Raw genomic sequence first — 13,209 nt, 5'->3', positions numbered from 1 at the left:
ACACCTCGGAATGAACTAAGTGCACCAATGTTTTTAAACTTGGACCGGACAGCGAATCGGAGAAGGGACCAGTTCGCGGTCCGACCGATCTGACCGGCCAGTTCACCAGTTCACTTTTTTTTTTTATATATAAAATGCAAGCAACTTCAGTGCTAAAACTAAATTTAAAAGCATAGTTATTGATGCTCCAACATAGTTATTGATAACTTAAGTTCTTAAAATGCAATTACCAACATAACTTAAAACTAAATTTAAGTTGAGATAATAATAAAATTCCTAAAATTTATACATGAAATGGAATGATAAACATAACCAAAATATCGTAATTCACCGCAAGTTTTCATATATTCATTACAAACATGAATAGATATAGTCCAAATGTTCACCAATTATCACACAAAAACACGAAAATAAATAAAAATAATGTTAACATTCCTTCATAATCCTAAAAAAAGACCATAAAAGCGTCTAACTCATATTCAAGGTAAACAATTTAAATAACAAACTTCCATCATTGGTATCACAAGGCAATAGCACCACCTTCACAACTTCATCAATTTAACCTGAAAAAGTTAAAAGTTTATTACAAAAATATAAATCTCATTGCTCAAACTCAAAAAAAAGGTAAGAAATTTTGAAAAACAAAGATACAACCAAACACAAAAAGAATTAAATGCTATTAAATATCACTAATTAAGATGTTATATTACCAATTATTATCTTCATCATCATCCAAAAGGCGCCTACGCTGAAATGCTTCCAAGTCAATATCATTATCTTCTCCAACCTCACTTTCATCATCTAAATCAATAAATAAAGCAACAATTAAGGATTTATCCATATTTATAAGAAAATTCAAACTCAAAAGCATACTTTTAGCACCTTGTAGTACAAGTTAATTTAAAAAACAACCTTCAACTAGTTGAGAATCATCCTTAGGAAGTTCTTCAAGTTCTTCCTCCAATTCATCATAATTAAGCTCACCATCTTGTTCTTCTTCTATGACCCAAAATTCTATTTTATCAATAGATTCATAATCAATGGGGTAATAAGATCTCTTTCAGTGATCAAACCTACAATAATATACATTAGTTATAAATCTAATATTAATTTAAAAAATAAAGTAAAAAATCAATTATACCTATGTTGCAAACGTAAATTGTAGTGCACATAAACAAGATCATTAAGTCTTTGGTGCTCCAACCTATTCCTTTTTTTAGTGTGAATGCGTTCAAAAACGCTCCAATTACGTTGACACCTAGAAGAAGAAGCTGTTTGACTCAAAATTCTAATTGCAAGCTTTTGGAAATTCCAAGCATCACAACCATATGACTTCCACCAATTTTCTATCATAATCATATTAAAATATTAGACCAAAATAAAGAATAAATTCACAATTTTTAGATACCAAAAAAATATAAATAACCTGGTCGATCAGATTTGCTAGTAAGAATAGCAAGTTTGCTCCCAAAACTCCCTTGCCTTTCTCGATACATTCCAACCTCTTGTGATAATTTTTCAGGGTTACACCAATCCACTTTTGTTTCAATATAATCAAGCAAACCATTTATAACCTCTGGATGTGTACAAAATGTGGCACTCTCATATTGAAAAGTGGGATTCAAATAATAAGCAGCAGCATGTAGATTTTTTCTCAACATTTTATCCCACCTATCATTGATGATGTCAATATAAGGCTTGTACTGTGAGAGCCCGTAAAATTTTTCTTAATTTATACCATTTAATTCTATTCCTTTTCATGCATTTTTCTTATTTTATTTTACTACATTAATTTTCTGGACACTTTATAAGTGAATATAGTTTTTCCAACCATTTTTCTAGTATAAGTTAGTTCGGGTTAAATTTGAAGTGCGTTATGGACATGGGACCCGCTAGTGCGACAAACATTTGGTGATTAAGTGATTTTTGTGCGAAGTATTATTATTTTACAAGGTGCTAGGAGACAATTAAAAGTTAGCTAGATAAATTACCATTGGTAGACAAAAGGTTAAGCTTAAAACCCTAAAAGGAGCCAAGTGTCACTATGCTATTAGAAGTTGGACTTTTGACCAAGGTTGGTAACTTTACTAAAATCAGATTTTTGACCAAAATTCATTCATTTTCTTGTCTCCTTTGGCTGAAATTAGTGAGAGAGAAACCAAGAGAGTTCTTCACCTTCCACTTCAATTTCTTGCCCAAATCTTGAGTTTCAACCGATTAATTTGCAAACTACTCCATAAAACTTACTTTCCAAGTAGTTTCCAAGGTGTTTGTGGAGTTATTTTTGGAGGACAAAGCCTAAGCTACCATCTTTCATAGGGAGATAAGGTATTTTGCCAAGAACCTCTTCTTTACTTCAATTAATTGCTTAGTAGTGGTTTTTAGTTGTTTTAGATGTTGTTTTGTGGAAGATTAGCACTTGAATGCATGAATTCCAGATTAGGGTTTCATTTTTTTTCCCAATTCTGCCTGGTTCTATTTCACCTTGTTAGAGGCCGAACTAGCCTTGGTACAAAAGATAAAAGTTGTATAGAATGATGTTTTATAGTTGCCTGAAAAATTACAGCTCAATCGGAACAACGTAGCCTGTAAAAAGACCGAAATACCCCTGCTGCCCTGTTTCTGCCCGAAAATAAAAATCAGCCTCTGTAAGTGGTTAGTTTGACCAGGAATATTACCGAATTGGTTGATGATGTCTTCTTAAGAATTATAGCCTTGTATCTTAGCTTTCCAATGGCTTTGGAATCACTTGAATTGGAGTTATAGGTGTTGCGATATGACTGAATAAGTCAGGACTGCTGCAGTACACTGAACTGGAAAATCTGGGGTTGTTTTGGTAAATTTGACCTAGATACATTTTAAACTGGACTGAGTAGCCTTCATCAAAGTTGTATCTCTCTGTCTTAGCTTCGAAACGGTATAAGTTTCACACCAATCCGATAAGCGTAGCCTCGGATGTTATCATTCCGCAAAACCCTATCAATTCTGTCTTTTACTAAAGCTCATTTCCGCACATGTTGTTAACTTGATTTTGTACTCATATGACTTTGAGCCTATTGAATGGCTATTGTGATGAATTTATATTGTGTATAACTTTGGGATTGGCTGAGGAAAATAATGAAGCCTGGAAAATTAGGTAAACACAAAGGGCGTGCTGCCCAAATTTATGCTCGAGAACTAGAGAACTATACTTGCAACTTGAGTAAGGGTTAAGAGTGAATATCACTTGAACCATCTAGGATGTTTGCATCTTCTTTTATCGAGGTATATAAGTAAGGACTTGGCCGAACTTATACCCTTGAGGAAAAAAAAATCATGACTGCTCGGAGTACGTTTTCTTTGTCACTTCGACTTATATGGAGATTTCAAAGTTTTACAAATATTTTACTCATAGCCTTTGGTTTAAATGTACTCTTTTCACTTCCAAAACTATACTTATATTATGTACTAGTAGTTATTCGGATTTTCTTGGGTTCCCTTAAACTTTAGAGGGATTTAACTGTAATATTTTCTCTTGGCTATTATTAGGGTTTCTTGGCGATTGAGAGTGTTATCCGGGAGGATACTTTGGACATTATTTTGCTTAAATAGGTGAGTGTTCCTTGTTTGCTATATTTTTCTTGACTTCATGACTTGTGTTATTGTTTGATAACGTGTTAAGTGCTTTTAATGATTATCAAAACGAGTTTTCTAGGCGCGTGTGTACTTATCGCACTCGACCTAAATGAATGTGAAATTTTCAATGATTTAGTGATTGAAACGTTAGTTGTGCATGATGTAAGCCTTTTGGCTGAATTGGGCCCTGCCCTTCGTTACCGATCGACTCGAGCCAAAAGCCGACTCGGTCGGGCGATATGGTTACCCTGGGTGTGAACGTTTGGTATACTCGAGTATTACCTTGTAGGTTGGTGGAGCCTGGCCAATGTCCAGGAGGGGGTGAATGAAATGAACGATCGAACGAGGGGTTTACTTACAAAAATACATTTTCAAATGATTGGAGGAATAAGGGGAATGGCAGGAGAACGAACGAACGAACGAACGAACGAACAAATGGCTCCCTGTGAGCCCGTATCCTTTTAATGTATGGGTTATTATCGCTTTCCATAGTAAATGTTTCTTGAATTATTGATTATCGATGGTTAAAGTATTGGCTTTGTTGTTGAATATGTGTTCGGAACCTCACCGAGCTTTTAGCTCACCCCTTTAGTTTTGTTTTCCTTAACAGGGGGATGCGAGCAAGGACGAGAGCCCAGTGTAGGTTAGCCTAGTCTAGTTTTGTGTTTTGTAATGGTTCTCGCCCTAGTGCTTGGCACGGGCAGGATGTATGACGAATTGAGAACCTTTATATATTCGATATTTGTACTTCCTTTTGAGATAGAAATGTATATAAGTTTCGCTTTAAGTTTTAGATTGTTATTTCATTTGATCTTGTGGTTTTATTTCGGATTTGATTGAGATTCGACTGAGTCCCGGCGAGAGCTGGGCAGGCGGTCCGCCGAACCCTCTGGTTCGCCTTAGGGGGAGGTGGGACTGTCACAGGTGGTATCAGAGCCTGTTTCGCGTGGTCTCTGCGCGGAGTGAGCCTGGACTGAGTGGTGAATAGGTATGAAGGACTAAGTGCTCGTTCGAGCATAAGCTATGAACCCTGAAGTGTTATAGGTCTTAAATCTTTCTCATGGTATCTAAGGACCATAGATAGGTATGTCGGGTAGGAATTTCGATTTGTAGATGGTTTACTCTTGGGACTGGCCAGCTCGAGACGTGAATTGTCCTATTTCGGATTCTTGTGCCCGAGTACTCCAGAGTTGAGGCGGAGTTAAGTATTTGAGATTTGCATTTTGGGAACATGAACAGGCTTTGTCTGGCTAGAATGAGTACAAGAAGTCAATGGACATCTAGTTTGGATAGTAAGTGACGTGAGAGACCGGACGGGGTTATCTTAGCTGAGACTGGGACGACTTCACCTTTTCCTTTTGATTTGCCCGTATATTGCTACCACCTGATGTTAGTATGTGTGTTTGTGTACATGGTTATCTGGCCAACTTGATATGTATTTGTGTATTTGTTTATCTGTCTTCTTGATATAACGTGTTATGTGCGGATATGTTTATTTGTGTATTTGGTATGTTGGATTTTGTTATTTTAGTCAATTTACTGCATTCATTCATTAAAGTACCCTTTTGAAAAAAAAAAAGAAAGAGGGAGGGGAAAAACTATATATATATATATGGAAGGAAGACGTAGTCGCAGACATGGTCATAGCCGTGGAACAAAGCGAGGCCAAGAGTCAAGAGAAGAAAGGGGAAACAACAGCTGAACAAAACACGGACCGAGAGTGCCACTTGTGTTTAAGAATTTATTATGACCCATTGTTTTGCCCGACAGGCTATCATCTGAGTTCCAACAATTCTGTGAGATGGCACATTGGGTTGAGATGTCTAAGGAAATCGTGGTTCTTCGAGACGAAATAGAAGTCCAAAAGAAACTAGCCGCATACTGGGAAGGGCGATGGAAGCACGAGTATTCAGAAAAAATTGAGCTCTTGCACAAGAACTTAGAGCTAAAAAGGAAATACGAAGGAATTTCCGAGGAGGCCTTAGCAATGGCACCAAGCACTACTTCTATGGGGGTTCCAGAGAAAACTCAAAGAACAGAAATTGCAAGGTCACAAGTGAAGACCTTCCATGCAAAGAAAAGGAGCGCATCTCTTGAGAGTCAAAGGCCAGAACAGGGTAAGCAAGGTAGGTCATTTTCTAAGAAGGGTCGTGGAGCGGGTGGTGTGAAAATTTTGGAGACACTTCGGAAGGATACTCCAGGAGGAGACCCGAGTGGAAAAGGACCACTGAGAGGTATCTCACGAAGAGATCAAACCTCAATTCCTTTTCCATTTTGTAGCTATTATAGAAAATCCAATCATATTGAAGTGGGTTGTTAGAAAAAGGGGGGAAGATGTCTGCGCTGTGGGAGCGCCGAACATCGGATTGCTAATTGCCCGGTTCAATTGCGCGAAAAGAAAGAAACCCAGCAGCCAACCCAGACCGACCCTGGACCGTCAAATAGAGAAGGGACTGGAATGAAGACCCTCGTTTCTTCTGAGGACGTAGAAGGTACAGGCCATTGGTCACTTTAGATTTGATGGATCCCATTAAAAGGAAAATTTCGAGGACGAAATTTCTTTAAGGGGGAGAGAGTATGAGAGCCCGTAAAATTTTTCTTAATTTATACCATTTAATTCTATTCCTTTTCATGCATTTTCCTTATTTTATTTTACTACATTAATTTTCTGGACACTTTATAAGTGAATATAGTTTTTTCAACCATTTTTCTAGTATAAGTTAGTTCGGGTTAAATTTGAAGTGCGTTATGGACGTGGGACCCGCTAGTGCGACAAACTTTTGGTGATTAAGTGATTTTTGTGCGAAGTATTATTATTTTACAAGGTGCTAGGAGACAATTAAAAGTTAGCTAGATAAATTACCATTGGTAGACAAAAGGATAAGCTTAAAACCCTAAAAGGAGCCAAGTGTCACTATGCTATTAGAAGTTGGACTTTTGACCAAGGTTGGTAACTTTACTAAAATCAGATTTTTGACCAAAATTCATTCATTTTCTTGTCTCCTTTGGCTGAAATTAGTGAGAGAGAAACCAAGAGAGTTCTTCACCTTCCACTTCAATTTCTTGCCCAAATCTTGAGTTTCAACCGATTAATTTGCAAACTACTCCATAAAACTTACTTTCCAAGTAGTTTCCAAGGTGTTTGTGGAGTTATTTTTGGAGGACAAAGCCTAAGCTACCATCTTTCATAGGGAGATAAGGTATTTTGCCAAGAACCTCTTCTTTACTTCAATTAATTGCTTAGTAGTGGTTTTTAGTTGTTTTAGATGTTGTTTTGTGGAAGATTAGCACTTGAATGCATGAATTCCAGATTAGGGTTTCATTTTTTTTCCCAATTCTTCCTGGTTCTATTTCACCTTGTTAGAGGCCGAACTAGCCTTGGTACAAAAGATAAAAGTTGTATAGAATGATGTTTTATAGTTGCCTGAAAAATTACAGCTCAATCGGAACAACGTAGCCTGTAAAAAGACCGAAATACCCCTGCTGCCCTGTTTCTGCCCGAAAATAAAAATCAGCCTCTGTAAGTGGTTAGTTTGACCAGGAATATTACCGAATTGGTTGATGATGTCTTCTTAAGAATTATAGCCTTGTATCTTAGCTTTCCAATGGCTTTGGAATCACTTGAATTGGAGTTATAGGTGTTGCGATATGACTGAATAAGTCAGGACTGCCGCAGTACACTGAACTGGAAAATCTGGGGTTGTTTTGGTAAATTTGACCTAGATACATTTTAAACTGGACTGAGTAGCCTTCATCAAAGTTGTATCTCTCTGTCTTAGCTTCGAAACGGTATAAGTTTCACACCAATCCGATAAGCGTAGCCTCAGATGTTATCATTCCGCAAAACCCTATCAATTCTGTCTTTTACTAAAGCTCATTTCCGCACATGTTGTTAACTTGATTTTGTACTCATATGACTTTGAGCCTATTGAATGGCTATTGTGATGAATTTATATTGTGTATAACTTTGGGATTGGCTGAGGAAAATAATGAAGCCTGGAAAATTAGGTAAACACAAAGGGCGTGCTGCCCAAATTTATGCTCGAGAACTAGAGAACTATACTTGCAACTTGAGTAAGGGTTAAGAGTGAATATCACTTGAACCATCTAGGATGTTTGCATCTTCTTTTATCGAGGTATATAAGTAAGGACTTGGCCGAACTTATACCCTTGAGGAAAAAAAAATCATGACTGCTCGGAGTACGTTTTCTTTGTCACTTCGACTTATATGGAGATTTCAAAGTTTTACAAATATTTTACTCATAGCCTTTGGTTTAAATGTACTCTTTTCACTTCCAAAACTATACTTATATTATGTACTAGTAGTTATTCGGATTTTCTTGGGTTCCCTTAAACTTTAGAGGGATTTAACTGTAATATTTTCTCTTGGCTATTATTAGGGTTTCTTGGCGATTGAGAGTGTTATCCGGGAGGATACTTTGGACATTATTTTGCTTAAATAGGTGAGTGTTCCTTGTTTGCTATATTTTTCTTGACTTCATGACTTGTGTTATTGTTTGATAACGTGTTAAGTGCTTTTAATGATTATCAAAACGAGTTTTCTAGGCGCGTGTGTACTTATCGCACTCGACCTAAATGAATGTGAAATTTTCAATGATTTAGTGATTGAAACGTTAGTTGTGCATGATGTAAGCCTTTTGGCTGAATTGGGCCCTGCCCTTCGTTACCGATCGACTCGAGCCAAAAGCCGACTCGGTCGGGCGATATGGTTACCCTGGGTGTGAACGTTTGGTATACTCGAGTATTACCTTGTAGGTTGGTGGAGCCTGGCCAATGTCCAGGAGGGGGTGAATGAAATGAACGATCGAACGAGGGGTTTACTTACAAAAATACATTTTCAAATGATTGGAGGAATAAGGGGAATGGCAGGAGAACGAACGAACGAACGAACGAACGAACAAATGGCTCCCTGTGAGCCCGTATCCTTTTAATGTATGGGTTATTATCGCTTTCCATAGTAAATGTTTCTTGAATTATTGATTATCGATGGTTAAAGTATTGGCTTTGTTGTTGAATATGTGTTCGGAACCTCACCGAGCTTTTAGCTCACCCCTTTAGTTTTGTTTTCCTTAACAGGGGGATGCGAGCAAGGACGAGAGCCCAGTGTAGGTTAGCCTAGTCTAGTTTTGTGTTTTGTAATGGTTCTCGCCCTAGTGCTTGGCACGGGCAGGATGTATGACGAATTGAGAACCTTTATATATTCGATATTTGTACTTCCTTTTGAGATAGAAATGTATATAAGTTTCGCTTTAAGTTTTAGATTGTTATTTCATTTGATCTTGTGGTTTTATTTCGGATTTGATTGAGATTCGACTGAGTCCCGGCGAGAGCTGGGCAGGCGGTCCGCCGAACCCTCTGGTTCGCCTTAGGGGGAGGTGGGACTGTCACATGTACAATCTCTCTTTATTTCTAAACAGCTTCTTGATGCCATTTATTACTCTAAACATGCATTCATAAACATAAGCCAATGAAGGCCTTTCATCAGTGTCACAAATACGCAATAAACGAATGACAGGGCCCATTATTCTCACCATAATCAAACAGTTATTGCAAAATCTTTCATCCAAAACAATTTGCTTCACCTCTTTTCCTTTCTCTATTCTCAGAAATTTTTTGTAATCTTCACTAGTAACCAAAGATTGCAAACTATCCTTATGATCATGCAAACTTTTTAATGCAATAAAGGTAGTTGCAAATCAAGTTTCACCTGAACGAATAATTTCTTTCCACCCTGTAGTCTTTCTTAACCAATTCAAAGTGAACTTATGATTGTAGATAAAAATGGTCACTGTTGAAGCAAGAGACACTACACCTTTCACATCATTCATTTCACCAATGTCTTTCAAAATCAAATTGATGCAGTGTGCAGCACATGGGGACCAACAAATGTTCGGATATCTTTCACTTAACAAAGACCCAGCAGCTTTATAATTGCTAGCATTATCAGTAACTAAATGCACCACATTTTTTAAACCAAGCATCTCAACAATTTCAGCAAATAAATTGCACAAATTTTCTGCATTTGTTACAATATCATATGCATCCACAGATTTAATGAAAGAAATATCCTTAGAACAACAAACCAAAAAATTAATCAATAGTCTTTGCCTAGTGTCTTTCCATCCATCACCCATTAGAGTGCAACCAGTTTCTGCCCAAGTACTTCTAAAAGAATCAACAACTAATTTCACATCTCTCTTGGCATTTCGCAACAAGTTAACTCTTAAAGAATGATAGGATGGACCTTTGTAACCATGACCCATTGATGCTATTTGATCAATAGATTTTTGAAAAAATAGAGAGTTAACAGCATTTATGGGAATGTAAGCATCATAAAACCAAAGAGCAATAGCCATGCCCGTATTTTCCCATTTTTCCTTACTTTGCAAACAAGCTTTAATGGTTAGTTGAGAAGTATCACGCCCACCTTTTAAAAAAGGTCGTATACCTATTGAAACAGTGACCTTTCTCTTTCCTTTACTAGACACACCTATCTCATTTGCTGAAGGAAAAAGAATCTCCTGAATTTCATCGCCATCAAATGTATGAGTAGTGCGGCCGAATGGATTTTCCACCCCAAAATTGCCTTTTTTTTCTTTAGATTTCTGCTCCTTCTCCTTCATAGATGCTAATATAGCATGTCTAATTGCCGGGTCAATCCTTAAACATGGAACAATGCTGCCTTGTTCACCTGCCAAGTGCTGTTTCATTCGATGAATGCCACCACCAGCAATTACTTTAAAACAATACCCATATGTCAAAGTTCTTCTTCCTTGCATATTGAAAACTTCCGAACAATAATTCCATGCTATATCGGATTTTTGTCTATGATTTTGACTTGCTGATTCTCCACTATTAACAGTTTCAGCAATCGAAGATTGTGAATTACTACCAGTAGCAATTCCATTATCCTTCACATAGTTAATTTAGGCATAATAAGTTCATTTGTAAAATATAGTGTACCAATAAGAAAATAAAATTAACAAATTGCGCCCATCTTCTCAAATCCAGTAAAAATCAGAAAAGATAAATTACAGACGTTTTAGCAGGTAACAAGTTTGCCTTAATTGCTCACCAACATCATACCATCAGTATTGTACTATGCTAATTCTTAAAGTCTAAAAAGTAAAAACATGTGCAAGCTAACACAATATTCTGACTTAACCATGTGCAAATGCTCCAACAAACGAAGCTCAGAGAACCACTTATATAATGGGAAAAGCTAAGTGATACTTCTTGCCAATTCAAAATTTTTGAATTTTGAGATGAAAAAGATACACACTTAAAGAATCATAACATTTCCAGACCAACAGTATATATTGACGTCATATTAACTTTTCTTTAGTCCCCTTATCCTAATACATGACCAAAAGCAATCATTCCGAAAAGACTGGTTTACATTGCAATGTAGCCAAGCTAAACACGGGAAGATAGAGAACAATATGCTCATATGTCCCAGAAAGAAACTTTTTAATGAACAATAATGCAGAAATGACAAGGGCAAGACTGTTAGTTCCCAAGACAACCTAAGAGGGGGTGAATTAGATTGATTAAAAAACTAATCAGGTTATGGGCACTTTTTGCTTAATACGAAATCTACCCTTTTTTCTAAGTGATCACACAATGAATCAATCAATAAATGAGCAATATCACTTAAGAGAAATAGAAGAGATATGCAATTTAAGGTTCACAAGATGATAAATAAAAAGAGAAGAATTGCAAACCAATTGACTACCAAGCTCCTCTTGAACTTGAAGATCAACTCATAAAACAAGCTTCTTTAAATTGATGAAATATAACCAATCTTAGGTACAAATGAAGGCTCACTTCCTCCTTATCCCAAGTTTCACTCGGTCAATTTAGGAAGTTTAACAATCCCTCAAGATAACCTTCACAAAGCTACACTATTGAAGTATTCTCTCACAAATGAAAAGCTTACAAAGAATCTTACACCACAAAGAGTACAAATGTTCCTTGGAGAGTATTTTCTCACTAAAACTACTCTTGATCTTTTGTATTCAGTGTGCAAAAGTCCTTCTTAAGTTTCTGGCCATGCACTATTTATATGAGACTAAGAAAGTCCTTCATTAAGATTTCCAACGGATAGAAGGTAACTGAAGAGTCAACTAACCGTTGGAAGTATCAAACGTCCAATACTTCCGATGCTTGCGTCCGAAAGCGGTCAGAGAGTTTGAGAAGTCATTTCAATTCTTTCGGACGTCTGGTGATGATATTCTTCGTTCGATGCTTGCGTCTGAAAGCGGATAGAGAGTTTGATAAGTCATTTGAATTCTTTCGGCCTCCGGTGATGATATTTTTCGTCCGATATGATCGTCCAATATTTTTCCTGTCTATCGGACGTCCGGTATTGCCATTGTGAGCGTCTAACATCTTTCGACTTCCTTTTTCTTCTTTCAATTATTTTTTGAATCAAATTTCTTCAGAGCTGAAAAGCTTTCTCATTGAAAAATATTAGTATTATCCAATTATTTGTAAGCATCAAAAGAACGGGGATCAAGATCATCATTCTCCCCCTTTTTGATAATAACAAAACAATGGATGATATTTTGAAAAAAACTCCCCCTTACACATAGCATCTATAATCAATGTTTTGAAAAACTTTCCCTTACACATAGCATCCATAACCAATTTAGTACCAACATGAGCAAAGTAATTTCCATCAAAAAACTCCCTCTTACACTAATTCAAAAATCATTCAGTAATTTCTCCCCTATTTGTCATCATAAAATCAGAAAGTAGCCAATATCAATCAGAAAAATAATAGCAACGGATATTAATAAACATCATTCATATTAGCCAGTAGCCATAAATGGTAACATTCAAAGACATCAAAGGAAACACAATACGAAACATCAAAAACATGACAAAAGAAAACTGAAAATGCAACTTAATATGAAGTGCAAATGACCCTAGAGTGCCTAAATAGTGATCTTAGACGATCCGGGCCTTCTTCTTGCAAGATGAAACTGAGAGGGATCCAATTCGTTTTCAGTCTCTTCATCATCTGCTTCACTTCGTTCAGTGGTTGGAGCTTTGTCTTTTTCTGAAGATGGGGGATCAGGAGAAGTAGGCTGAGAGTTCGAGGCATCTACTTCAACAGTGGGATGAATGGATTCAGTCCGTGGCTCCTTTTCATGTATAGGTTCTTCCTCTTGTAGGACAGGAGGCATAAGTAAATTTCTTTTATCCAAGAATGCAGTCCGTTGCTTAGGTGACATGATCATCATTAAACCATCTTCAAGAAGAAAAACGTGATTCTTGAGATCCTCTAGTAGCCTAATGACTTCATTAGTGGATGAAGTGGGTTAAGAAGAGAATTTGCGAAGATGAATGGAAAAGGGTGAAGTAGGACCAAGCTATTTGGAAGGTCTAGAAGTAACAGAGGCTTCATGACGACTTTTGGTTCGAAATTCCAAAATAGCTTCCTTATAACACCAGTGGCTGTCAAAAAATCTGATATTTTTTCTCTCAAAATATGTTTTGGTGAAAACAGAAGAGGAAGTTTCTTTTGGAGATACTCCAGTGAAAGGGATTTTGAAATGAGCAAAAATT

At 36.8% G+C, this 13,209-nt stretch overlaps 1 protein-coding gene across 1 annotated transcript; it reads right to left on the bottom strand.

Moving 5' to 3' along the window:
• Nucleotides 1–553: 553 nt before the first annotated feature.
• LOC113777206 lies at nt 554–12,881 on the bottom strand. The gene is made up of 5 exons (XM_027322241.1): nt 12,615–12,881; nt 9,344–10,547; nt 913–1,014; nt 711–801; nt 554–563 (listed from the first exon to the last, which is right to left on the bottom strand). Exons 1-5 carry the CDS (start codon nt 12,879–12,881, stop codon nt 554–556), a joined length of 1,674 nt encoding a protein of 557 aa, XP_027178042.1.
• Between the last annotated feature and the right edge of the window lie 328 nt (nt 12,882–13,209).

Source organism: Coffea eugenioides, chromosome 7 (genome assembly GCF_003713205.1).
Source record: "Coffea eugenioides isolate CCC68of chromosome 7, Ceug_1.0, whole genome shotgun sequence".
Lineage (NCBI taxonomy): Eukaryota > Viridiplantae > Streptophyta > Magnoliopsida > Gentianales > Rubiaceae > Coffea > Coffea eugenioides.
The sequence above is the reverse complement of the archived record's forward strand: the minus strand, read 5'-3'. Positions and strand labels throughout refer to the sequence as shown.

What these genes read in the sequence shown, in the direction of transcription:
- LOC113777206 (XM_027322241.1), bottom strand. Translation starts at nt 12,881, where the DNA reads ATGATCATGTCACCTAAGCAACGGACTGCATTCTTGGATAAAAGAAAT. An exon ending in ATCCCTCTCAGTTTCATCTT is followed by an intron (nt 10,548 to 12,614) that starts GCAAGAAGAAGG and finishes AACTATGTGAAG; the next exon opens with GATAATGGAATTGCTACTGG. An exon ending in TGATTCTCAACTAGTTGAAG is followed by an intron (nt 802 to 912) that starts GTTGTTTTTTAA and finishes TTATTGATTTAG; the next exon opens with ATGATGAAAGTGAGGTTGGA.